Here is a 27,861-nt window from a genome sequence, read left to right as displayed (position 1 = left end):
GTAAAAACAATTTCAATACTTATACAACAGACATGCAAATGAAAAGTATTGAGGTGGTTTAAAGTCTATATTAAAGTATACATACACTGTATAACAAAAATGACTTTTAGAAAATAAAACAAATTACTTATGAAACTGTATTTAAGCATACATAAATCACTTAGAGATGCACTCTCACTGTGGATTCGGTTGTACAGCCATCACATAATTTCATATTCATATCATACAAATGACCCGACATATTAGGCAACACGCTGCTATTGTTGTGTACAACCCTGCAAATCCAGTTCTGGCAATGTTCTTGTTTCAATTCAGTTGAATGATAATAGGTGCTCCACATCTTGCAACCGTGCAGCCCTGAGGGATATAAAGTCCCCATTGGATGAATAAATAAAAATATGCTGACCAGGATACAATCTGTGTCAGTGACCACTAGATGATTAACAGGATCGGAGAGCAGGAAAAAAACAAACATATTTTTGCTACACCAAATGATGTCGAATTTTTCTTTTCTGTCCTTTAAATTTTCTTCTTCATCACTTTTTTCTTGTCAAACCCTAGCAAATTACCTCTAAACTACCTCTATATTTCAAGGGGTAAAAAGCCAAAAAGGTTTGGAAACCACTGATCTAAGCTGCTTTTCTCAGCTCTTCAAAAGAGCCCAGTGACTATAAGAGATGTGACAGTCTTTTAACAGTAAAACTCTAAACCCGTATTTCTAAAACCACTGGGTCTGACCCAGACTTGTTGATGCCTCAATTTCAGTTGGTTCCCCGCATGACGTGTTTTAATGAGGCAGGGTTTCCAGGGTGAGACTGCATTAAATCACTCGAGTCCTGTGCTGGAAGTGGTGGGAAACCTCTGCTCCAACAACATGACGACACAGTGTTATTGTGCTTTAGTGAGACTGAACACCGGGATGAAACGGATCTTACTCAGCTTGGGCTGAGAGATGAACAGGACATCTGCTCTGTTGACATACCAGTGTGTTTATCCACACTTTCTGTCTATTAAGGAACAACTGCTTCTTGATGTCTTTGCTAAGCTAACTTCAGTATTTAGGAAACTACCCCAAAATTTAACAATTCCTTTAATAAAAGACAACACATGTGGACAGTGGTGGAAGAAGTATTCAGACTCTTTACTTAAGCAAAAGTAACCATAAAATAATTTTAAAATACTCCTTTACAAGTAAAGGTCTTACATTAAAAATCCTACGAAAATTATAGAAGTATTATCAGCAAAATGTACTTCAAGTTTAAAAAGTAAAAGTACTCATTCTGCAGAAAAATGGCCCCTGTAACTGATATATTATTATGGTTCCCAAGATGGAGGGGTCACAAGATAAAAAAGCAAAGTTCTGCTACATACATTTGAATCAATTTTTGGACTTATCTCTAATCTTTACCTTTTTTTTTGTGAAGCATTCGATAATTTGGACCTTGAACCCTGATTTGAATGAAACCATCTGAGAGGTTTAGAGGGGAAATGTCTGACAACAACTCACAGTCAAGGGGCCTGGACTAGACACTGCATTTTTGTAGACATAAGGGTTGGGAACCACGGGTTTAATCTTCAATAAGGCATTTAATTTAACAAGCTTTTAGTATGAAGTTCCGCAAAATGGAAATACTCATGTAAAGTACAAGTACCTCAAAATTGCATCATCCACTGCATGTGGAGTCGGGTATATGTGTTTGTGAGTGTTGATCTTTGACTCGTCCCATTTGATTATAAAAGTCAATACATTGCTGTATACGTGGCGGAGTGAGAAATGTGCACAAACACAAAAGTGACTACTTCCGCTTTTTCTTTCCACATACAGTAAATTATGATTGGCAGCTGTCAATGAAACGGCGCCGTCGTGTCAGATGTTAGTTCTTTGTGATTCGGTTCATCGACTTTTCAAAGTGTCTCTCTTAAATACAGTCTTAGCCCAGTTTGCTATTCCGCGCTACAGCTCTTGAAAACTTATGGCAGCTCTCAGTATTCTCCCATGGGTTTTTTCTGAGAACGAGATAAGTTGAGGCGTGTGTGTGTGTGTGTGTGTGTGTGTGTGTGTGTTTGTGAGTTGTTTCAATCTCATCAGTTTGTTTATTCATTCAGAGGCGATGCTTTCAACAATCTGCCTATCATGCTGGTCACTTCATCTCCACATAAGTCTTAATATAGCTGACGGCAGCCTCGTCTAACCGTCGCTCCCTCTCCTTTTTGCTCTGATACACACACATACACACACACACATTGCTAGTCGTTCATATCCTCTTATACTGTCAACATCTCTCCGCAGTCGACAATCACTTTACCATTCATGCCCCCTTTGTCCTTTCTCCTTGTGCTCTTTCTCTCTCCTTCTTCGGGTTGTTTATTGATTCAGTATAGAGATCTGATGGAGTTGTATCCATAGTGACGGCGAATCTAGGCTGTCTGTTCATTAATATTTCATTGCGGATTTATGTTTCCGAAAGAAGACAGAAAGTTTGGGTCGTTCAAGCAGAGGCAAAGAGAGAGCGAGAGAGAGTAGTTTTTGTCTGTGTAAGGGTCAAGGAGAGGTAGAGGCTTACATGACGTGACTGTGAGTCATAAGATAAAACAGCATTTAACATTGAAAGGGCTCGAAATATTCTGCTTTTTACCATCAAAGAAAAGAGTAAGTTTGCTCTGGGTGTTTTACCTTGGTTTGTATGCACCAACACACAAAGGAAATGAAAAAAAAATGCAAATGAAAAGAGGGAGAAATTAGGCACCATCTTTTATTAATTTCAATTTTAAATTCTTGTTTCACTGATGTTTCAAACATAGACTCATTGTGCTTTCTAATATCGCTTATTTTGATGTTAAATTTTGCATTACCATGAAAATTGTGTCATAAGAACTTATTACTTCTCATGCTGGTTTTTGGCAGCAGAGTGGGAGTGCAGAAAATGTGCACAAAGAAGACACAGAGAAATATCAAATATTACTTTGTGCTACTATTAACTTGTTACCCATTTGCCTCAACAGTACTTGAAAAATGTGGATGCCACTATAATACCATGAAAAAGGTCATGACAATTACAAGCATCGCTACAAAGGTGGGTCATGTTATGTTGAATAGCAATTAGCAGTACCGGTCAGCAATAAAAGTGGTGTGGCAGTCAGCACTTTGTTCTCCAGTGAACAGAGCCAAATGATCTGTGGCCAAAGTGCATAGAGTAGCATCCTCTAAAATCATGACAATGCAACTGTCCACTGTACCACTGAAGAAGATCATGAACTGAAATGAACAATTAGAGATGGACGAACATATGGCTTTTTAATGCAAGTGTTTCTAATACTAAGTTACTTAAAACTTAAAGTCCTAAGCCAAGTTTTTCTCTGCCAAGTATTTTCATTATTTAGTCAACTCCCAGTAGGTGTTATCATATAATTAACCACCTGAGAAAACAGAATGAAAACAGTCTTTTACTGTACATTGCTAACATCTATTGTATAATATAACAAAGACTTTGACAATCCATCTTTTCTCTGGAGATTTCCTGGAATCCTCCATCGAGGACACCTGGGAGTCCCCTTGCTTTGGGATCCACTGATTTCCGTAATGAATAATTTTGTTTGTTTGCTACCTGTAATTTAATTAGCTTGTAAGCAGAATGGACTTGCCTGTGTGCGTTGACGTGGCTGCCAGGTATCCTCTAGGGTGTAGCTGATGTAGGGCCCACTGCAGATGGAGCACTCCAGCATGACAGGGCTGGCCAGGAGGGGCGAGGCATTGATCCCCCAGGAGTGACAACCCCCCAGGTGGACGTCTGACTCTGCTTCCTTCTGCTTGCCCGTACCGTCGCCATAATGGCGAGCCAGCATCTTCCACTTCCTCACCTGTAAGTGAGGATAAATTGTGTTTTTCAATTGGCCAGTAAAGATCAAAACCAGATACTTCACATGGAATAAATACCTCAACCTCTTCGAGAAAGGGTCACTTTCTTATCTGCAGCATTTAAACAGACTAACATGTAATCCCCTAAACCCATAGCCACAACCTAACTGATAGAGTTTAGACATACTCATATTGTTTAGGTCATGCCAAACAAATCTTAATTATCAACATTAACCATCTACTTAAAAACAGTACATGCTATCGGGATCTTATCTCAATTCATATAGTGTCATTGTCCAGTAAAAAACATGTATCTCCAAACTTCTTGTCACAACTTGTCGCAAAGCTGATAACAGGTATGGGGTTTTTTTTAGCTCATAAAAGCTTTAGAGATACATGGTTTTCACAGGAAAGCTGCCTTAACCCCCAAACCTGATGAGTTTCCTAATCTTAAATTTTCCAGTTATTTCCTTAACAGGTAATACCTAAATAATAAACAAGAACCCTATTCTTGAGCCTTTTCATAACATTTTAAGGTATTAACTAATCTAGCTGTGGATTCAATCCAATACACATTACAATTGATTTGGGGTCTTTATTGTGTCTTTCCCTTTCAGTTTTGAACATGAAAGTCAACTATACGCAGTAGGACTAAGAAACATGTGTTTCAATGTGTTTAGTGCCAGGGATGTAGGTATTTTGAGAATAGTCTTTTGAAGTCATGCTTAGTGCAATAAAAAGTGATTATTTTAATCATAGTCACCAATGAACCAGAGCATTATCTAAAGATATTACCAAGCTAAAGGAAACACATATGTACTGTAAGTTCTGGAGCATACCACAGCTGTCATCACTTTATGAGGTCACATTTGCATCACATAGGAGGCAGTTAGACTCAGCTTTAGCAGTAATCTCCTCTCATGTGGCAGCTGCACAGTGACACACTCTCCTGAGGACTTCTCACCACAAATACCTCTTCTCAAATATCATTTAACATGTGACTGACTGGCGACACTGACTGAATACATATCATGGGCATAAAGCACAAATACCCTCCAAGCGCACACACACACACACACACACACACACGCACACACACACAGGAGAAAGAGAGGGTATGGTAGATAAATCTAAGATACATGGGACAATGGGAGCTGAGGTCAAGGTGCACATAGTTCCTGAGGAAACCAAATTGCATTAGATGGATGTGTCAGTGACCCAGAATGGCTGTTATGTAAGGTAAATGGTGCCCTTGGCACACAGAGCGGACAGGTTCAGTGACTGCAGCCATTTCAAATGAGTCTTATCAAGGCCTCTATCAGTGGGTGCTGCTCCGCTGGCCTCTACATTGCCATGATTTGGCAGAGGGAAGTGTGTGTGAGTGAGCGTGTGTGCATGTGCATGCAAGTCCAAACTTGCAACATCAGCAAAAAAAACTTTCCCTGTGTGTGAATGGTGGCTCCCTTGACTATAATTATAAGAAGGACAGAATGGATCCAAATAATTACTGAGGGTGTCAAACACAAGATGATACCATTATGTCATAACAGTGTGTGTGTGTGTGTGTGTGTGTGTGTGAGTGTAGGACTACCTCTATGTGTGTCTACTGTGGAAATTTAATCCTATCATTTAGCCAAACTTGTATTGAATTAATACATATTCCTATTAAAGTGTTAAAGGAATCATTTCACATTTTGGGAAATACGTTTATTCGCTTTCTGAAGGAGAGTTCCATAAGAGGATTGACACCGCTGTCATTTGTCCATTAAACATGAAGCTACAGCCAGCAGTCGGTTAGCTTAGCTTAGCACAAAGACTGGAAACAGGGTGAAACAGCTAGCCTGGCTCTGTCCAAAGGTAATCAAATCTGCCTACCAGAACCTCTAAAGCTCGCTAATTAACAGGTTTTAAGTTTTATCTGCACAAATTCCACTTTTACGGGGGTTATGTTCTGGACTATTTCTTGGCTCTGAGCAGTTGCCAGGCAACCAGTGGAGACACCAGGAAGTCACTGCTCCCAGGCAAGAAATAGTTTGGCACATAACCCCCCGTACAACAGCGAATTGTCATTTTTATGCTTCAGTTTCTTTTTGTTTGTGTGTATATATCATAAACATTGTTTCTCTAGGCAACATTTCATCATAGTTATATATATTTCATCATAGTTGTGTAGTGTATGTACATACCCATAAACTGCTCTTTATTAGACTGAACTGTGCATATTTTTTATGCAAATTATCCTTTATTGCATGGCCTCGTATTGAACCTTGTTCCAGAGAAAGTACCATGCATTCCTGAAAATATGTGCACAGGGAGTATAACACACATATACACACACATGCACACACTCAACTACACACATATATGGATGCCATTTCCTTCCTCTTAACCCCTCTCCCTGCCCTTTGACCTGGTTTTCTGCAGCAACCCTTTAAGACAACAGTGGTCCTGCTATTAGTTAAGTTATATGAGGCCTCTCCTATAAGATCTGTCCTTTCACCTCATAAACTCAGGATGTAATATAGAACAGGGACTTTCTCATACTAAGGCCAGGATGTACACATCAGCCACAAAGTTCCATAAATCAAGAAATAAAAACATCACACGAGACTTCAGATTTCATCAGTCCCCTTTCTTCTGCTGCCTCCTTACTTACCTCTTAACTGCCCTTTGCCTGTGTTTTATATACATCATCTATGTAAAACCTTTACATGAAGATTTGCCCTTTACTCTCATACAATAAAGCTAGCCATAAAATACAGCACAGTATGATAAACGATAAACACATGCATAACACATCGGGGAGGTTCCTTCATTTAGGGGTAGACAAAATAACAGAAACACTTCAGAGTGCAATATAGTAGCCCTGCAGTACTGATTTGATGAGGCTCATAATGTTGACGGATATAAGTCTACAATAGACAAAATAATGTATTAAAAGAGACTCCAAATTATAACCCAAACCAACAGTAAGCTCATACTAAGTTGGGTTTTAGAATAGGATAGTCCAAGTACATCTATAAATATAGAAAAACAGCCCTGACAGAGAGTTTCTGTGGTCACAAACACACCAGCAGTGACTGAAAGACATTTAATAAAAAGATGTTTCTTGGACCAACCAATCTGACAGTGTCAAAAAACAAATATCATAGTGAGCTTGTCTAAACAGATATTTACAGCTGCTATTGCATCGTAGGACAATTCTGTTATTCTGTCCATTCAATCCAAGCAATACCTCCGCCTAAGGCCTTTGTACAATACACAGTATAGGGACAGTGTTTATAGTAGTGTTATTAGCCAGGCTATGGTAGTCTTTCCTGGTAACCCCCTTTTGGCCTTGTCCTGTCCTCTAAAGCTCCCATTGGTGTGTCACTCTACCTCTAACAGGCTGTGTGATGTCCCACATATGTCTGAGCATCAAAGAGTAATGAAATGAGGGGAGGCGACAGGAGAGAGCATCGGTGGGGGGAGTCAGAAGGAGGGAATGAGGTGCAAGCAAAGAAGATGAGACAAAGAAAAATATGTTTGAAAGACAAAAAGATAAACAGAGAGAATGAGAGTGTGAGATAGTCTTACATAAGCCGTCCCATTCTCTGTCAGAGATAAGACTTGTTCATTAACACCAAGGTCACTGCTCTTTCTTCTCCCTTTTCTTTCCCCCGCTTCTGTTCCTAGATCGCAAACACGGATCTTAAAATGAAGGGTGGGGGGGGGGGGTCCAAACAGGTAGAGAGGCAGAGAGCTATGATTCAGGCAGTCCAAATGGAATTCAAACGCCAAACTACAGTGTGTCTCATGGGAGATTAAACCTCAGAAATACTGTTCAGAGCCAGAGAGAGAGAGAGAGGGAGAGTCAACCTGAAAAACAAGCATCTGAGAAACAAGACGGCTGGAACTGTCATGTTATTGTTGAACAGGGAAACAGACCATGGAGTAAGTTTGGCGTTTCAAGATTGGAATATTGACCCTAAGCTGCTTTCAGGTTTGCAGCCATTTTCATCCTCTGGGGTCAAACTCTGACTCTTTTCATCTTTAAATCCTGAGGAGCACTGAAGTCTCTAAATCCTGACTTCCTGGCAAAACATTAATATACATGGTCATCCACTGTGCCTCAACCCCTGCCACTTTTACTGGAAATTAAAAAGCTGCCCTATCCCTGGACTTTCTTAGCATCGTCTCCCATATTTATCCCTCTCTCTCTTTCTCATCTCAATAAACAGAAAGAGAAGAGTGTATGTATGTGGCACAAAGCCTATATTATGAGATTAATTTCGTTCTCCTTTGTTTTGACATTAAGTATCACCTCATGGCTCACTGAGATCATAACAACCCAACCATTTCACATTGCATTGAGCACAGTTTGACTAAATTGGTGAAAACCTTGGCTCACTGATTTTAAAAACACTACAGACACGGCTCATCTTATTTTAGATGTTTGAGGTTAAAATTATTTGACTACCTAATTTGACAAATTCACTGGATGCCAACTTTCTCTTGCGTAATAAAATAGGATAATCATTTCACAGATATTTGTGAAAATAACAAACATCTCTGTGTGGCTGTACTCTGCTAACATGCTCACAATGATAATGCTAACATGCTGATGTTTGGCGGGTATATAGCCTACAGCTGGTATAACATTTTATGTATACCATGTTCAACATCTTAGTTTAGCGTGTAATCATGCTAACATAATAGCATGTTTTTTTATAATTAACCCTAACACAAGTTTAGCTGAGGCTAATGGCAATGTTGTTATTTTTCAGGTATTTAGTCAGAAACCAAACACAATAGAATGTTGACCTCACTTTGATTTTGTGCCAAATCACCAAAGCGATCCATCCAATAGTTGCTGAGACATTTCACAAAAAACCCACAAATGTTAAACGGCTGGTGGTGCTAGATGAAAAATCAGGGGATCACCAAAGTCAGTGAGATTCATCTTCTGGGGAGCATGAATGTCTGTACAAAATTTCATAACAATCGTATAGTTGTTGAGATACTTCAGTCTGAATCAAAGTGAGTGTGTCTGTACTGTGCAATTGGATATCAATGCTAACTGTCCATACACAAATACACAAAACCAGAATGACATCTTTAGGCTGACCTGCACAGGAAATTGATTGACAGTAAGACCAACAGGTTCAAGCCTTTTTACAGCACTACAAAATGCAGTATCTAGTAACAAAGCTCAACTACAGTAGCTTATTGTGCACTAGTAATGACATGAGTAAGCGTATTGTTCATGTGGAAGCAGGTCAGGTCGACTCTAAGCTTAGTTGCCGAGTGTGAGCCGTAAACCCAAAAACCTCAGTGCACAAAGCAGTTTCAATAGAGCTGAGTACGTGAATGGAAGAAAGTTACACTGCACAGTCAGGGAGCTGCTGAGCCTCCGTGGCACAGCAGTTTTGGCATTCGCTCTGGAACATCAAGATGGAAGAAGGGATTAGCCGGGTTCTCAGGGTAGATTAGAGCAACAATAATTCCCAAATTCCCTCACAATGAGACTTGGAAGGGAGGATGCTCCCTTTTTTTTCTAGTGGGCCAAGGTCAGCGGCGAGAAAGAGGGAGGGAGGGAGGGAGAAGAAGGGGAGCATGAGGGAGAAGTACTGATGCTGGTGGATCTCCCTGATACGGGGGATTTAATCTACAAGGGGTGTAGAAACTGATACAAAATTTTCTACCGTCCTTTTGAGTCTACATCATGGTCCATTTTATGCCCATTAATATACCTAATCCTCTATTTTAATTGGGAAAAGAAAAACATCATCTCTTATGTCAAAATGATCATTTTTATCATTTGTCCTCATCATTTAATCCCTTTCTTCAATCAATCTTGCATTAAAACCCTGAAAATATTATCAAAAATAAAGCTGTGTCGTCTCCTTTAAATCTCTTTCCTCATGTTTCTCCTCACGTCATGCAGTCATGTAGATGTGTATCTCTCTCTACGTACATTGAATGCCTTTGTTATCTGTATCAAACCAGACACAGATTAGTCAGGATGGCTCTCAACATCACAAACAACTTGCCTTACTTTTTCTTCTTCAGCTCCCCTCTAGCTTGTTATAGCTAGGTGTGGGTGAAACACTACAAAGCTAATTCACACATCCCCCTGTATCACGACAATCCCTGGAAACTGTAGCCAAGGTATGAAGTGCCTTCTCTATGCTTATTTATGTCCTTCTTTTGTGCTTTGGCAGAGAAGGCCTGTATAATGCTGCAGCAGCAGCAATGGAAACAAATGCGCCGTGCCATTTCAGGGTGTATATATACGTCGAATGTGAGCAAAGAGGAGAGATCATGCAAGAAAAGCAATTCCAAGTTTATTACTCCAACCACATTCTTCCACTGCCAGAGCACTTGGCTTTGGAACAAAAGAATATCAAAGGATTAGCAGTTTTCCATTGCTAAGTGTATGCTAAACAGCGGTGGCTTAGAACTGCTTTCCAGACCCTGGGAGAGTTCCCTCATAAAAATGCTGCTTAAATATGTTTAAATCAGAGGACGGGAAAGATATGAGTCATAACAATAGGGAGGGCAATGCATGAATGAAAGTCAGGGTTTTCAACAACCAATCAGCTGACACTATCAGGTGTTGCCAAGAGGACTAGTAGGAGCTGGAAGTTTGCCAAACCTATACAAACTGGCTTCATAGCAACACTAACTGCTTACCAGTTTCATTACTAAGCACAGAATTTGAAAGCCCAGGGGGTTTCCGACTTTATATGGCGTGAATGTGAATACGTGCTGAGGTCTTTAACAAGGAGAATAGAAAGTTTTGAGTCAAATCGCTGAACTATTCAAAAGAGTGCAAACAGAAATTTGGAATGAGAGGCATTTCGCCGCGGTATTGGTACAGTATGCATGACAAGCCAACAACTCGGAAAGGGTTTTTGGCTCTGGGTGCTCTCTGTGTAACTCTTTGTATGAAATATAATTGGACCTTGTGGGTTGTTCCTCTTAATTCCTGCTTATTCCCAATACAAGCTAAGAGCCGCTTTGACAGTAATGCAATTCATGGCAAATGCAACTAAAGCTGAAATTCAAGCAAGGTTTTTGCCAGGCTGTGTAACCTGTGAGGAGAGGACCGAGTGTTGGTCAGGAGAGACAAAGGTCACCAGTTCATTAGGTGCACTTAGTTATCTCATAGAAAAGCGCTGCAATAAATCATTTCTGCTGAAACTACAGTTTGTGGTGATGTATTGGATTTCATTACAGTGAAACAAGTATATAATATTGACCTAAATATTGGTTTTATTTAGATGAATCAGCAGCAAATCAAGATTTTCCATCCAGTGTTCACCGTTTAAATTTAAACAGCTGTGTGGGAGATGGCCAGAGTCCAGAGTTCGTGTCAGTGGAGTTCCAGTAAAAGGTCACCAGTAAAGTGGAGCAATCTTTGAATATGACACACAAGTCATTAACCATTAGGTCCATTAAGAAGTGACCTGCCTGAGATCGGTTGCTTCTCAGACAACACTTCACAGATAAGACTAAGTGAAGAGCCAAAGTCTGGAGCTCAAAGTCCAGCAGAAGCGTATTCTCACATTACAGGAAAATGTAATGCACCATAAAAGTGAGAAATCTTTGTCTAAGGAGGCAATGTTAACAGCCAATATATAGGCCCTACAATGTGGCCATTTCTACTTCTAAAATCCGCCTGACTTGTTATCTGATGAAACACCTGCATTGTATTTGTACTTGTCATCGACATACAGTCTCACTCGACAAGATCTTTGAATGAAATCAGCCCACCATGACTGCCTCCTCCTGGTCTCATTCACTGACTCAGACGCGATGCATTAGCATTCGTGGTACAGAGCTTAGCCTGCAGGGCCTTGTCGCTGCTGAAGGAGAACAAGAGAGGTGGATTTGTCACAGGTCGTCTCCCTCTGTTTTGTCTCAGCGGAGAACGAACCAGTGCAGCCAACTTACACATGAGAAACATGTTTTCAAACGCCAGCGACCCACTGATCATCTGTAGCTGGGCGTTTGAGGACAAAGGTACAGTATGATCAGGTTTTTGTTCCAGATGACTCTCACAAAACATTAACAAGGTGAGCTTACCTCACTGACAAATGAGGTAAACCTTATTCTGCATCCAAGCTAATTTCGAGAAATTCATTTGCAGTTTTTCAACCTCTGCTTTCATCCACCACTTTCATCTGAGATCTAATCAATAGTCAACAGCCTCTCACAGGATGCATAGGAGTAGATAAAAAATCACTGTTCTTCTTGGACGCGGTTGGCTTCTCTCACTGCCTTGGATTTCTTCACACCCCGTCTTCTCTGCTTCACTTCCTGCCTTCCTTCCTTCCTTCCTTCCTTCCTTCCTCTCTCCTGCCCCCTTTTTCTCTTTTTCTCCTGCATGAATGAGTTTTGGACAGTAAACACAAACGGGAGCAGACTGGGCCTTTCTGGGAAAAGGTGTTTAAGCCATACCAAATGCACTGAATGATTAACAACACTATCAGCCATCATTATCCATACCCAGAACAGGTCCTAAGGGAATAATGCCAGTAAGCAACTTATGTAATGGCTATGAGCTTGTAAAATGCATGATATAGAAATAGAATATAATAGAACCATCTTACCTGATGAAAAGTTCCAGAAATTCTACTGATTCTAGTACTGAAATTGTATGACAAGAGATAACATGCCAGGACATCCAGCAGTCAGCAGAAGTTCATGTTCTTTTCATTTTTGATTAAGTCAGGAACAGTACAGGCTTGATGTAAGAGATTAGTGGAAAGGCTGCGTTTGCATTAGCTTTGTGCATGTGTGTGTGTGTGTGTGTGGAGTATCTGATGGTCTGTTGGTGTGCACATAGGACAGTACAGGACGTCCTTATCAGGAGGATTTATATGCTTTTGATTTCTGGTCATGCTCAGGCAGTGGGGCAGATGCTCTGACCTCATCCTCTATCTTCTAATAACCCCCCCCCCCCCCGTCTCTCTGTCTCTCGCTATCACTGCTGTTTCCCCTGTTTATGTCTTTCCCCTCAGCACCAGTCCCTCTCTCACTTTTCCTCTCCAGCCATTATTGTTTACCCTTCGTTTATTTTTAATTCTAATTTCCTCCAAACACTGTCTTTCCTCCTACTTACAGTAAACCTCCCCTCCTCTCCCTCCCTTATTTTCCCTGCAGTTATCACCCCATGGAAAAAGAATTGTAGGTGTCATAAATTTAGTACACTGATTTCATAATATAATAAGATCAGCGCCATAAAGTTGGTCTATATTTAGCTTTGGCTCTGATAGACTCATCGAAAGGTGCAGCGGGGTGAAGGCTACGCCAAGCACTGGGTCAAGGCTAAGCTAAGCTACCTGCATTGTAAATGGTGCTGACGCTTTGTAATTACATTTCATGGATTTTTAATGAGGAGGAAAAGGAGGTAGAGGTAGGCAATCTGTCAGGGAAGCCTTTTTGAAGAGAGAACGACGCAGGTAAATGTCCTTATATTAATTCAAATATTGCAAAGTTCATAATACATTTATTTTTTGCCTCTGAGGGGTGTTAGTGGAAACTTGAATTTCAGCTCAGATGCAGCTCCTCTGGCAACTAACAACTGCATTTTGCGGCCAAGTACAGATTAACAATTTCAAAAGTTTCTGCTCACAATGAGCAGAAGGCAGAAAAAACTACAGTGAGCGAGACCAAAAGTTGAACATTCAGTATTCAACAATACAGGACACTTAAGGCAAAATAATATACTTCTCGATTTACAACAGCATAAAAAGTCAAGAATAAAGAGCATTGTATCAGACCATGACAAATGTCCTCTGAGTCTCTGCACTCTTAAGAGTAAGCTGGCACTGTCTGTCAACGTCTGGTATCTTATTCATCTCCTCCTCATCCTCTAAAATGTTACAGCAGCCTGCCAGCATCATCACCCCACTTTCTTAAGTCCGAGTCTGAGACACTTGCTAGACAGCGACTGATACGGTTCACTTTGATGAGCTGACAAATTTCCAAGTGAAGCTCTGCTCATTTGCACTTGAGTCAGGCTGTGGGTGGCCCTCCCTCGAGAACAGAGCGGCACGCCTGGCGTGCGCGGGGGAAATGTTTCTGTCACCGCTCCATTTGTTGAACAAGTGTCACACTCTGCGAGTGTTTGGCAAGCCAACTTTGAGGGCCTGAGTTGTTACATTTAAGTGTTTGGACAGAGTGTGCTGAGATATGGTACGGTACGTAGTGAAACAGTACAGAACATGACGTCTGTGTGCTGAATTTTTGCAAACACAGGAAGTGTGCATGTCAGTCCATCTTTAGAATATGCATCTTACTGCTGCTGTATGTTGTAAGTTTCCAGTTTAAATGCGGTCAATCATTCATCGAGTCTTGGATCACAAAAACCACACGAGATATGAGCTACTATAGGTCAGTCCTGTTTAACTCCACATTGGCTTTGCGTTGACTTCACATGCACGCACACTCTGCAGTGAAAACTAACTATGACTCACCACAGAGCCCCCTCCTCTTTAACCCCCCCGCCCCGCAGCCTGCTCCCCACTTCGCCGCAGCACCCATTAATTCTACTCACGCACACGCCAGTTATCTCCAGTGAGACATTAGTGACAGATCTATTGGTTGTGAGGGCAAGAGGTGGAATTGATGGAGAGATAGAGCGAGAGACAGAACGGCCTGGAAGAAAACCCAAGAAAAAAATGACACAAAACAGAGAAAAAAATAAACTAAAGGGCTGCAGGAAAGACAATGGAGTGACGGATGACAACACCTAAACACTGGTTCCTCAGTGCGCACGCTCACATGCAAACACACAGTGGCTTTGTAGTGCTGGGACAGCGATGACTCATTTTCTCCTGTTGCCCATGGGACTGGAAAAACACACACACACGAGCGGGGAACCAATTGATGGGTATGATGATTGATAGGAGCAGGATAGCTATTATGATTGCAGTCGCATAACCAAGGACACCTGCAGCAGCATTAGTGTGAATGGACTGGTGTGTGTTTGGGCCGTTTGTATGTTGACAGCATGCTGTTCAGTGCACTGGTGTTTTACATTTTTTTTGTTTCATTTTTAATACAATGTTCATGTTTTCTGCTCCTGCCTGCTCTAATTTCAGGAACACCAGCCCGTGGTGAGCAACAACAACGAAGGGGTCTTTGAAAAAACGCTCCAGTCTTCAGTTGCCTTACTGTTTCTGTTACGTAACAGCCCTTGTAGTAGAGCTTAAACGGAGAATAAAGACAAACAGAACAATGTCTAGAGTCCTGTTTGTATCTCATTTGCTTCTTTGACTACTTTCAACGAGCGTTAATGGGCAAACAGAGGGAGGTCTGTACAATGAGTCAAGTGTTGTTAGGGAGGGTGTTTGTGGATGTACTTGCACCTGCAGGCCAGAGGGGGAGATTTGTGGTGAGAGGATGGTGGGATGTATGTCACAGGTCACATTGTCCTCATTAACTCTTCATTTAACCATTAGATTTCCCATTTCTTTAAATGTAAAGAAAATGTTTTATTTCACATGGTATAATAATATCACACATACAGTATATTGGATCTTCTTGTTGTGATGCTGAAGACACAGCATAGCAAGCTGAAGGGAAACCAGGGCTTCTGTGCCAGAGGTTAGAAAACCTCATTCAAAATCACATTAACCTTTTTAATGAATTACATCAAATGGAAATATTCTACATGTCTTGCACATTATTCTCTACATATTTCTTCAAAATTCAGCCTTGCCAAGCTATGAAAATAAACCTTTGGTGTCTTTTAAATGAAGACTGAGCATGTTGCTCACTGCCTACAGCTGTGTGTGTGATGGAGGTGACAAATGATACTCAGAGGTGCAGGCAGTTGATTGTGTGTCACAGAGTGAGAGAGTGTGACTTAATGAATGAGTAGTGACACAAATGCATTCATGAACACACATACACTCTCTCTGTTTGTCTTTCTCTTTACCTTGCAGCCCTTGCTCTTGTCATGGCCGCTGCTTTGCCCACTGGCAGGGCACGGCGAGCACGGCTCCTGGTGGTAGTACTGGCCGCCCTGCAGGCCGCCATAGTGGCAGCAGCCATAGGGCGAGGGGAAGTGAGTGTACCACAGGTCCTCGGCCAGCGGACACCGTGGACAGGAGTAAAGGTGGCCTTTCCCCTGGGCCTTTTCCACACTCACTTTGGGGTTCCTCATCCATCTTCGTACCTGCGCAGGACAGAAGGTGTTCATGTCAAAAACAGCTTGAGAAATTCATTCTTTAGAAAAAAAATGTTGGTTTGATTTTACTTTTACTTTCTCTTCTTCTTATTCACATGCAAGTACTTGCACAGGTGCTCTACAAACACACACACACACACACACTGTCAACCCTGCCAGCTGTTCCTTTGATCAGAGAAAGAGGAGTTTCCCATGTTATCCCTGATTACATGTCAGTTCAAGTGGGACACACACACACGGATTTGCACTTCAAAGATGCAGAGATTGCTTCTCTGCTCTGCCACACTTTGAACATATGAATCAGCATGGAAACACACACCAAATGACATACAGTACATGCATGCACACACAACTGTTGCATGTTGATGACACAAAGCACAATGCTGATGGCACCCTCAAATACGAGGAAGAATGGATCTTGTCTAATCTTGCCTAAATTTCTTTGGAATCTCTGTGTTAATGTCAATACTTTGAGAAGTATCTTTCTAAATTATCACAAATTAAAACCCCTCGACGCCCTTCTCACTAACAAATGTTCACATTATGTAACCACAGGCATTGTGTTTAATGGAGAGATATCACCAATACACATTGCATACACACACACTACTCCTGCAGTGACTAAGGCTTCCCAGAAAAGCACCGTCACAAACCCAATAATACCCAGTGTGTGAGTGTGTGTGTATGTGTGTGTGTGTGTGTGTGTGTGTGTGTTTTGGGGCAAAGAAACATGGAGGAGAGGTGGTGAAAGTGGAGAGGAAACAGAAAAAAGGGGACACATGGGAGACAAAACCAGAGCGACAGGGAGAGAGAAAGGCATGAGAAGCCTTATGAAATCTCGTCCCGCTGCGTGAGTCGAAACATTTAGCAAACACGCGCTGCGGGGCAGTAGCCTGTGTGACTGAGCAGCACAGAGTCCAGACATCTGTGACACACACACACACACACACACACACACACACACATACACACTCTGAGATTGAATGCCTAAGTCGAATGGTAGCCAGACAGCGTGTCAAGGCATGTCGGGTCTAAAGGAAAACAGACTTGGAAAAACACTCCAGCAGGTCAGTGCAAAAACAAACCAGCCTGCAGGACTTGCACGGAAGTCCAATGACGCACACCTGAAATAAGACTTCACAGGTTTCTTCACAGAAGACATTAACATGTGATTGATGTTACATCCAATTAGAGTTTTTTTTTCTTCCTTTGTTATTTGTCATCATATTCAAAGCAGAGTGACAAATGTTTTGGCACTACCCAACGGATCAGACAGTGCGCTGTCATACTTCTTGTTCAACATGTCACTCTGACGATGAAACTGATGAGAGGTGTCATCCAAAGCTTAACACTTCTTCACCTCAGGCACAAAAAACACGGTGTTCACAGCAGCAGCAAAGTGTTTTCCTTTATGTAAGCCCACTTTGTTTGTCCATGTGTTACACGTCGCATCTCAAACACTGCTGACATTATCGTGATGTAACTTTGGGGAAATGTTGCATCCCAAAACTAAATTTCAAAATGTCCCTGATTGCCTAAATGGCACGTCTAGTTAGTGTTTGATATGAGGAGGACTGTGTAATGTTTGGAGCAACAGTTCTGTAACTGTGTATATTCTCATCGAGACATCACCTGAAATGTACAGTCTGAGTTCACAGGCAAAACACACACACACAGCCATTGATTTTACATTTCCTTCCCCATCGTTTCCCTTACCCATTTGTATGATACAGTGCTCCGTCTGGACTCTCTCCCCATTATGTGATTAGGCTTATTTAGACACAAATAGAGAGACAAATAAACCCTGAACAGCAGCAGGCATTAATAAGAGCTGTGTGCTGATGCGTATCTGGAAGCTTCTGTTGTTCTTGTTAGGGTGGGAGGAAAGCTGGTTTTATATGGAAATATGCAAAAGAAAGGCAAGAACAACAAAAGATTTAACATAGATAGATAGATAGATAGATAGATAGATAGATAGATAGATAGATAGATCCTCAGGCTCTGAATTACTGAATATTATGATTTTTTTTTTTCAAAATCCCACGGGAGACTCATCGCAGCAGAATGTGCCTGTGGGACTGCATGTGTGTTCATGCGTGGGTGTTAACACAACACAATCTGCCCGTATTAACCTGCCGAGTCATCAGTGATCCACACCATACTGTACGCCATCTGAGACCAACACACACTTTGGACAACCCTACCGCGAGCAAGAACACATGTCGATGACACAACCAGACTAGAAAAGTATCTTAATCTACCCGACAAACCTTAAACCAGGGATTATTTATCAAGTGCATAAATTATTGTCAACTGTTGCCAATTTGTTGTTATCCTGAAAAGTATTCCCTCCCTAAGGCTGAAAATGTGGTAACTTGAACATAATAACCTGTGCAATAAAGCCTTACTTTATTGTCTGATTTATCATATTACAGTTTGGGTAATGGAAAAAATAATGTTGTTCCATATTCCCAAAGCAATCCAGTGATTATTGAGTGAATGCATCACTCCACCTCTCCTCCACATGCTGAAAGTAATGTTAGTCATTTCCTGTAATACCCCGCAGTCATATTGCTTCATGTTGTCTTTTGATCTCATGTGAATCGGTTACTAATTATTCAGATTGGGGGAGCAGAAGTTGAACTGTTTTTCAAGCTTGGCATGTTTTGAGTGAGTGTTACAAACACTAATGGAGGTTTAGACAGATTACAGCATACACTGGCGCTCACGAGTCCAACAAACCCCTGATCATGTCAACTAGTTTTACAGTAATTCACATTTGAGTTTATCGATACTGGCATTACTGACATGGGCATCCTTATGAAACACTATTGTCTTTCTACTTTCTTATTTACTCTGATTTGTAGTGCTGCAGGGATGACATATTTTTGTAGGCAAACCCGGAAGTTAGCAGCGCCCTGGTTCCCTCAACTAAAAATGTTAAAATCTCTTAAACTTGTGTTAACCACAGACCTTATTTCAGGCATCTGACCAAAATCCCATTCAAAAAACCCATTGACTTCGAGACGAGGGAAGTGTGAAAATGCTAACTCATTTCCGGGTTTTAGGACTCATTCCTGTAGCACAGATTTAAAGGATTGCCAGCAGTTGCCAGCACTAACATTAATATTTAAATGGTTTTCAAGCCTCTTATGGATTGTTCACAACTGTTTACAACTAGATTTAACCCTTGTTTTTTATTATCTATTAATCTGCCAATTATTTTCTCAATTGATCAAGTAATCATTTGGTCTATAAACTGTCAGAAAAAAATAAAATAAAATGACATTTCCAATTTCTTAGAGCCCAAGTTGACCTCATTAAACAGTCCAAAACCCAAATATATTTAATTTATGATCATGGAGAACTAAGAAAACCAGCAAATATTTCCATTTGAAAAATCAGAACCACCAACCTTTTTTGCATTTTTACTTAAAAAATGACAGATGACTAAATGAGTTGCTGATTAATTTACAGTTGATCGATTAATTTTTTTGCTCTATGTTTGTTATTTTTCTAATGCATGCATATATTTTAAGCAAAGGTCAATCTACTTTCTGATAAGGCATACTTTGCAAAGGGTTAGCAAGTTGTAATTAAGGTATTATTATATTAATAAAGAATATATCAATGCTTTATAGTGCAGTAATAAGAACAGCTGATTGTGAAAAATCCCTGGTTCATATCATCCTCTTGCAAACCTTACTTTTTGCTAGCTCTTTCTCTCATCTTGATGTTTCACTTAAAAGTAAACAACCTGTTACCCTTAATTAATGACTGACTAACATTTATAACTGCAGCCTTGATGGCTTATTAGAAAGCGAGTAAGTCATTAATGACGGTTAATGAGTTTCTCATTTTGAGTTTGCTCACAAATTACAAGTTAAGAAGAGTTAGTTATATTCGACAACAGATGATTTATTGAGCATTACTAAAGCCATTAGTTACAACTTTACCGTTATAAAGTACGCGTAATTACAAAGCCGTACCAAATGTCCTCCAAGTGCAGTTTTGTAGTCCATTAAATCACCGGATTGTACTTTTGTTTTTGGAAATGTCAGCACACACACACACACACACACAGATACACACACACACACACACACATACACACACACACACACACACACACACACACACACACACACACATTACACAAACACATCAACCAAGGAAAGCATTTAATGCAAACCATTAACATTACACAGGACATGAGCCCTGTGACAGCACTGCAGCATAATGCAGGACGTGCTGAGTAGATCCTTAACTGTAGGACTTCACCAGCTCAGTGATGTCATGATTTCTACACAACAGACACTTGTGGGTTCTGTAATGCAACAGTGTTTAGGAGCTCACACACACACACACACACACACATACACATGTACAGAGAAACACATTCACACACACAGTAAACACAGAGACGCAGGGAGCCAGATCTTGCGTCTGGTTAGCGAGGCTCAGCTTTAACAATGACATCATCTCTGGCACACACACACACACGCACACACACACACACAGGAAGAGAGAGAGAGGGAGCACTCAGGCTGTGACACCTCCTCTCTCAGCCAATACACCTCTCACTCTTTGGTTGTGTAGGTGCATGTGTAGGCACACACTCACAGATGCATCCACCCCAAAATGTGTGTGTCTGTGTGTGTGTGTGTGTCATCCAAACTCACCTTTCTCTTGACAAACTGGAAAGCAGAGCACTTCTTAAAGGAAAAGGCGGTCTTCTCTCCCCCTCCTCCGACTCCTGCACCTCCTCCACCTCCCCCGCCACCTCCTCCTCCTCCTCCTCCCCCGTTCATCAGCTTCATGGCCGACACCGGCACTCCGCTTGCCTCTGTAGATCCCAGGATGACGGACAGACTGACCGGGAGTGAAAGAGAGAGAGTTGTTTAAGGCATGAGGAGAGAGCTGTGGCTTTTGCAGGGACAAGTGCGGGACGGCAAATGAGAGAGATGCCTATGTGTTTAGGGAGAGAGAGAGAGAGACAGAGAGACAGAGAGAGAGAGAGAGGTGGCAGAAAGAGGATGCGAGGAGGAGAGTGAGAGCGAGAGGAGGTGGAGGTGGAGGTGGAGGTGGAGGAGGCAGATGGACCAAAATACGAGGGAGAGAGGCAGGATGCTGCAATGAGAATGAGATTACAGGAACAACAACAGGATGGAGATAAAGATGGGGGGGGGGGTAAGAGAGAAAGTGCTGCACACAAAAAGATGGAGAGAGGAGGAGGAGAGAGGTACCAGCTCCTGTTGCTGCGAGGAGAAAATCTCAGTGAACTGTCTGATGTGTGTGTGTGAAGTTTATCCATGCATGTGCGAGTGTATTCCCATGCTGAGTGTGTTTACATATCCCTTCAAAGTTTGTGTGCATGAAAAATGCATGAACTGTATCCTTCCGTACCTTTATGCTGGTGTGCTGGCTGGTTCCGCTGCAGCTTTGACAGCCTGTTTTTATTTGAGGACTCCTCCAAAAACTGCTCCCAGATCAGATGCACCAACTCCTGCTCCTCAGTTACAGGTGTCCCTTCCCTGTTGTCACTGATCTATGTCCACATACCCAAAAGAAGGTGGAGAGAGGAGGAGGAGGGAGAGTCTGCTGATGGCTGTCCGTTTCAATAAGAGCATGTCACTGTGTGATTAGTGTGTGTGTGTGTGTGTGTGTGTCCTCAGTGGTGCACTTGTTTGGAGTGCACTGTGAGTGAATGCATTGATGCCGCGGTGGTGTCAACCTGAAAACAAACACCCAGGAAGTGTGTGTATGAGGCGCGTGTGATGTGTCCAGCTGCAGTCCTCTGGCTCACAACAGCGCTACTTTATCAATGAAAGGCTCCGCAGTGAGCAGATGCCGCCTCCCCTTCTCTCTCCTTCCATCTCTCTCTCTCTCTCTCTCTCTCTCTCTCTCTCTCTCCCTCACTGTCCCTCATCACCACTCTGCCCTCCCCCTTTTCCTCGCACATTTTTTTCTGCTGCAGTCGATGGTGGCGCCTCCTCCCCTCTCTCTGTATTCCCCCTTCAATCTACCTCACCTCACAGTTCATCCCTCCCATGATGTCTTTCTCTTTTCTTGTCTCTGTAATTGTCCCCCAGTGAGGACTGAAGAGGACACAGACACCCAAAATATGTCTCCACCACAGTGAGTGTGTGAGGGTTTAATGTAGTGTACCATCTTTCCTGACAGCTTTGGTCCAGCTGGATTTGATGCACACAAGCGAACACACACACACCTCATCATATCTGTGTGTATGCCCTTGCCTCTGTACCTCTAACACAGGGTTAGTTTAATTTCCTGATGTGACAGCCATAAATGATAATGGTTAATCATGTTCCTTTTATGAATCCATGCACTTCTGGTGTGCAGCAAATCTGGCAACAAAAATAAAATCTAGTTTGTTTCTAGTTGTGAGCCGGCCATATTGCCTTAAAAATAAATTATCATAAATTAAATGAAACCAAAAAGAAAGAAAAGTTACATTTTTTACAACCCTTTAAATAGAGTTTTTATTACTGAAAAAATGTTGCATGTTTGTCAGGTTTTTCTTGGATTGTCTGTCTTCTTCATGTATCGATTAAAGGCTGACTTGATTTCACCCATGATGAGGAAATGAGTTTAAACTTGACCTTTGCCTGCTGTAGCTAACAAACTCAAATGGCCTGAGGCGTTTTTAGCAGCTAATGTCAAAGTGTGACTTGAATTATAATTGGGGCTGGATCCAAGACATTGTTTGTGTGGCTTTTTTTTATCATGACTGGTTGGAGTGAAAACCTATAGACTCTTGACATTTAAATCCTGGTTGACAATTGTTGCTATCGCTAAATTGGTCAAGTTACCAATTTGCGTTAGTTTGTTAATTTGACATTTAGGGAAATATGTTCGCTTTCTTAGCTTAACTTGGCTTAAAGACAGCAGGGAGAAATGGCTAGCTTGGCCCTGTCCACCTCTGAAGCTCATTAATCAACATGTTATGTTTTGTTTGTTCAAGGCAGGAATGTGTTACTTATTCTGAGACAAAAAATGACACATTCTTCCACTTCCACAAATGAAAAATTGAATTAAATGACACACCATTGCTCAGTTTAATACACTCAGGCTTCTACAGTCTTGGTCTGGTATGACTAGCGTATGGAGGCTATTACAGTATGAGCTAATGTTACAAGCTTTAAGTAAATATTGCTGTATTGAATCAGTTAACTGACTTTCTGACTTTTTCCCCCTTATATTACATTTACAATAGTTTAGCATTTTAGCTAAATCCTAAAAAATAATGAATCTGTACTAAAATCGAAGAGCATAACAACAAGTTGTGGTTTTGCTGCTTTATTGTTTATTTTACTCTAAATGGGACCATCATTTATAAAATGAACATCATGCTGTGTTGAAAAAGACTTGAAACTTGCAATTGAGACCATAACCTCGTTAGGAAAATGTTTACTGAGGTAATAAATCAAGTGAGAATAGGGTCATTTTCTCATAGACTTCTATACAATTGGACTTCTTTTTGCAACCAGTGGAGTTGCCCCCAGCTGGTCATTAGAATTAATGCAGGTTTAAGGCACTTCCGCATTGGCTTCACTTTGCTTCGTCTGGTGCTTGGTGAAAAGATGAAGAAGGTTCCAGTGCCTATTATTCTAATTTATACTAATAATTATACTATTTATACAACTAGTTTGTAGTAATTTTTCAGAAAATGCTGCAAACACACAACTTGTCTCAAATGCATAAAAGTTATTGAAATAGATAATTTCTCTGGAGTGTTTTATTTAGTACAACACAATTACACTGGCTGTTAGTGTATTGATGAAGACAGAACCAATTAGAAAGGAAAGGTTAAGATGGGAACAAACACCAAACACCATCTCCACTTGCTATGTAAATTAAAAATCTATTTCTTAATAACAGTCAGCGGCAAATGTGGTAAGCATTCAGCGGAAATTAAACTCTTATTGCGCAGCAGTTTGCATCAGCTTCATATTGAGACGGATGTAGTTCTCCTTGTAGGGGGAACAATGACTGTGCAGTATTCCCTGTAATCAGGATCAATCAGAGGCCCAATCAACAGTGACTCAGCGGTAATGACACGGAACAATGATTGGTGAAATCAGCTTTGCACCCAGCTGCATAAGAACTGAGGGCGGCATGCAATTTACCAACGGAAGCAAACAAGAAATAAAAGAAAACCCCTTTGTTTTTTTAGCTTTACCAGCATCTCTTAAAATTTTATTTGCCAATAAAAATATTCCTTAAAACATTCTTACACTGCACTTGGTTTTATTGAGGATGTTGATCAAGACAACATCCTTAGTCCTTAGAGTTGTTTTTAAGTTGAGCCCTCAAATGGTTTTAATTGCATGGGCTGTACATAAATAGCACATAATATATATAAAAGAATATAAAAGATATAAAATAATAAAGGAAGAAAAGGCCTATTTTTGCTCTTAATATTTAAGCATCAGTGGTTTGCTTTGCTGAATCCAGTCATAAGTCTAAAGGAAGACAAAAACCTAGTTTGCCAAAATATCTCCTCATGAAGCTGTAAGGGCTCCAGGGTGCTATTATATAGTCTGACAGCAGCAACACCCTTACATAACCGCAACAATTTCTCACTCAAATATATAGCTCCATGGCACATAAATTATTCTGTGATCTCCCAAAAGACCGAAAGATTCTCTGCCCCTCTTGTGGATTCAAATGCAGCCAATAAATAATGAATAATAAGGTTTCTTAAATGGTTCAGAGAATTGCCAAAATGATCGCAAAGTCAATAAATTATGGATTTTCCTCAAAGTGAGCTAGATGCAGTGAAGTATCATATATAACCACCCCCTCCTCAAAAAAGCCTCCAACTGTGACGACTACATGATATGTGGGGGTTGGTGTTTACATGGATATGCATGCTTATTATTTACCCAGAATAATCAGACAGTACATTTCAGATCAAGAACTTTTAATAGAAAGCCAAGTGAGGCTGTTTTCAGAGGTAATATACGCTTGCTATCTCAGACTGCTAATAAGGTCCACTGGGCATGTTTTGATCGTATACCAAACAAGACCTGGTAAAAAAAAAATCTCTGCTAATCCTTTTCAGCCCTGTTAGAAAGAAAAAACAAGCCAACTCAACTCGACTTGATTCGCTCTGATGAAACCAGTGCATCTGAGAGATAGCACAGACAGTGCAAACAAACAGAGAAAATATTTTTCTATTGCATTATTTTGCTTGTTCGTTTTAAATCTTTAAAACTCCTAAAACACAACACTCGAAATTAAAAATGTGTCTTCTTTTCTGCATACATTCTGTGAGAATCACTGTTTCCTGTGGATTTCTCTATGCAGCCAGATGAACCACAGTGTAAAGGGCAGCGAAAGATCATCGATGGATATCGATCAAGCGTCTTTTTATCCTTGCTCTACAAGGCATATATAGTGCCAAGAGGTCTCCACCTCTACAGTCAGTTTAGCAGTATTCCCATTTGCAGCAAGTTTAATTTGCAAGAAAAGAGCGAATCAACATTGCAGATGAGAGGACGATGAAAGATGTGTCTTTGCCAGCCTATCTTCCCCTCGCTCTCTATTTTTGTCTTTGCCCTCTGACCTGTCTCCACTGCCTCACACACAATTGATTTCCGCTGTCCCCGTTGGCTCTGCTCGTCTGCTCAGAAAAGGCAGGGTCATGGGCTGCCGTCTCGCCAAGGGTGAGTTCTTCCTGGGGAGGGACAGGCTGGCCACTGACACCCGGAGGTGAGCTCATCACTGGGAATGATGCCCCAAATTCCCTCTACCATGTGTACCTGTCTGCATGCATCTCTGTGTCGTGCAAATGTTGTTTTCTGAGACATTCATCCACTGTCTTCTCTCACCCTCTTCCACTTTAAAGAAGCTGCTCTTGACTCTGAGTCACTTTCATAAATTAACTATATCCCTGCTCTGCTTCCACAGGCTGCAGCAAAGAGCATCTATAGGGAAAAGTGCTCCTTTCATACACCACTGCCAGACGCAAGTTCTCTCCCATGCTGCAAATAGTAACCCTGCCTCGCACACGTGTTGCCACAAAGCTCCTGAATCCTTCAAATTCACAGGCTGAAAAAGTGTGCATATCGGTGTCTGCAAAAGTGTGTGTGCATTGTGTTTGTGTGTGAGATTGCTAGGCATATATGCAAACTGACAGCATTCGTTTCGTGTGAATAATCCCAGGACGCAAATGCGTTGGAACGACAGAGGATCAAGGTATAAGATGATGACAAAATTTGTGTGTCTGTGAGTGTGTGTGTGTGTGTGTGTGTGTGTGTGTGTGTGATGGTATCAGGATGAGTGAGAATGAATGCCACCTGCAAGTAAATGCAGACTTTTGACAGGTGCAGTAAACAACATTAATTCCCTTTGACACCCACATTTGACTAATGAATAGAGTGATGAACATCATTTTGGGAGTGTGAGTGTGTTTGTGTATCTGTGTATATGTGTCAGTCTCTTTCTTATTTCTTATTAGGTGTACTTTACCTCAAGGCTCCCCAGGGCCCAGAGTCAAGCTTACTGAATCTATCATCGCCTAATGAGCAGTACACACATAGTCACGTGCCTACTGTTGGTGCCAGTGTGTGTATGAGATGCGTGGGAGTTAGTTGTGATGTTGTTTGCAAAAGGAGGGATGGGCTATGAGGATCTAGTGGGGTGCACACACACCCTCACGTGCCAATGATTGCGGTGCCTTTGTGTGAGGTTGTGTGTATTATTGTTTGCCAGGGTACAGTACTGTGTTGGAGTGTGTGTGTGTGTGTGTGTGTGTGTGCGTGTTGGTGTGCGTGGGAGGGAGTGCAGCCATGAAACAACTCCCAGTGGGACTGACAACACTGCAGTGCTGAGCTAAGGAGACAGAGGGAAAGAACTGGAGAGGAGAGAACCAATTACAATGGCTCACTGGCCGACGCTCATCACTGTGCTCAGTCAGCTAAAACAGGAGCAGCAACAGCAACACGCAGCGAGTGAGACTCCCTCACCCAGGATTTATTTTACATAATGTTTCATTTGCCGTGACACTTCAAAACAAATGTTTTAGTTTCGGTATTTTGTAGAGGTGCGGAGTCGAGTCACGTGGCTTGGACTCTAGTCAGACTCAAGTCACAAATTTAAGGGTATCAGACTTTCTAGTCAAAAAGATCTAATGGAAAGAACAAAACCAACAATGAACTAATCCCTCTAAAAACTATTGTCTGTGTAGCTAAAGGCTAATATACCTTATTCCCTTTGGCCATAGAGCTCCATTGTTGTCCGAAAACTATTTAAAATGTGTCAATGACTCACACTGTTGCACTGGATGACATGTTCCTTCATTACAATGAACATGGGCACTATAGTTTATCTTGAGTCGATCCCATATACACTGTCCTGCTGCCGTAAAAAACACATTCCACAAAATGTGTATTAATCCGCAGATGAAAATAGTCCCCAACAAATGCAGTAATTATTCCTCTCTGACTGACGTTTGTTGAAAACTACCGTGCCCCACTGTTTTAGAAGATTACTAAGCCTTGTTTGAAAAGATTTTCATTGTCAGAAGGAATGAAAGGGCTTGAGGCTGAGTGCCACAGACAGGGAAGGGAAAAGTGTAGAATCTGGGACTTGACTTGGGCTGAGAGTCATGACTTAAGACATAAGACTTCTGACAATGACTTGGTTCTGCCTTGTTTACCTGGTATTTATTTAACATTTCAATTGTTTAATCCCAGAAATGATAGCAAGCCGAAAAATGCAAAAACTGACACACCATTAAAATTTTCTGTTTGTTGGGTGACAACATGATCTGACCGCTGTGTTCAGTTCAACT

At 41.3% G+C, this 27,861-nt stretch overlaps 1 protein-coding gene across 2 annotated transcripts in view; it reads right to left on the bottom strand.

Annotated features, from left to right (window-relative positions):
• The window catches only part of sgk1 (serum/glucocorticoid regulated kinase 1), a 32,412-nt gene extending 11,552 nt beyond the window's left edge, over positions 1-20,860 (bottom strand). The window contains exons 1-4 of one of the 2 annotated variants that reach the window (XM_070926453.1): positions 20,824-20,860; positions 20,723-20,784; positions 15,789-16,028; positions 3,643-3,858 (exon numbers count right to left, since the gene is read on the bottom strand). In XM_070926453.1, the coding sequence (XP_070782554.1) occupies positions 3,643-3,858; positions 15,789-16,028; positions 20,723-20,784; positions 20,824-20,860 (555 nt within the window). Of the gene's footprint in view, positions 1-3,642; positions 3,859-15,788; positions 16,029-20,722 lie in introns of both variants that reach the window. The other variant, XM_070926452.1, reaches the window with a different exon arrangement.
• Between the last annotated feature and the right edge of the window lie 7,001 nt (positions 20,861-27,861).

The sequence above is a fragment of the Enoplosus armatus genome, chromosome 19 (genome assembly GCF_043641665.1).
Source record: "Enoplosus armatus isolate fEnoArm2 chromosome 19, fEnoArm2.hap1, whole genome shotgun sequence".
Taxonomy (NCBI): Eukaryota; Metazoa; Chordata; class Actinopteri; order Centrarchiformes; family Enoplosidae; genus Enoplosus; species Enoplosus armatus.
The sequence above is the reverse complement of the archived record's forward strand: the minus strand, read 5'-3'. Positions and strand labels throughout refer to the sequence as shown.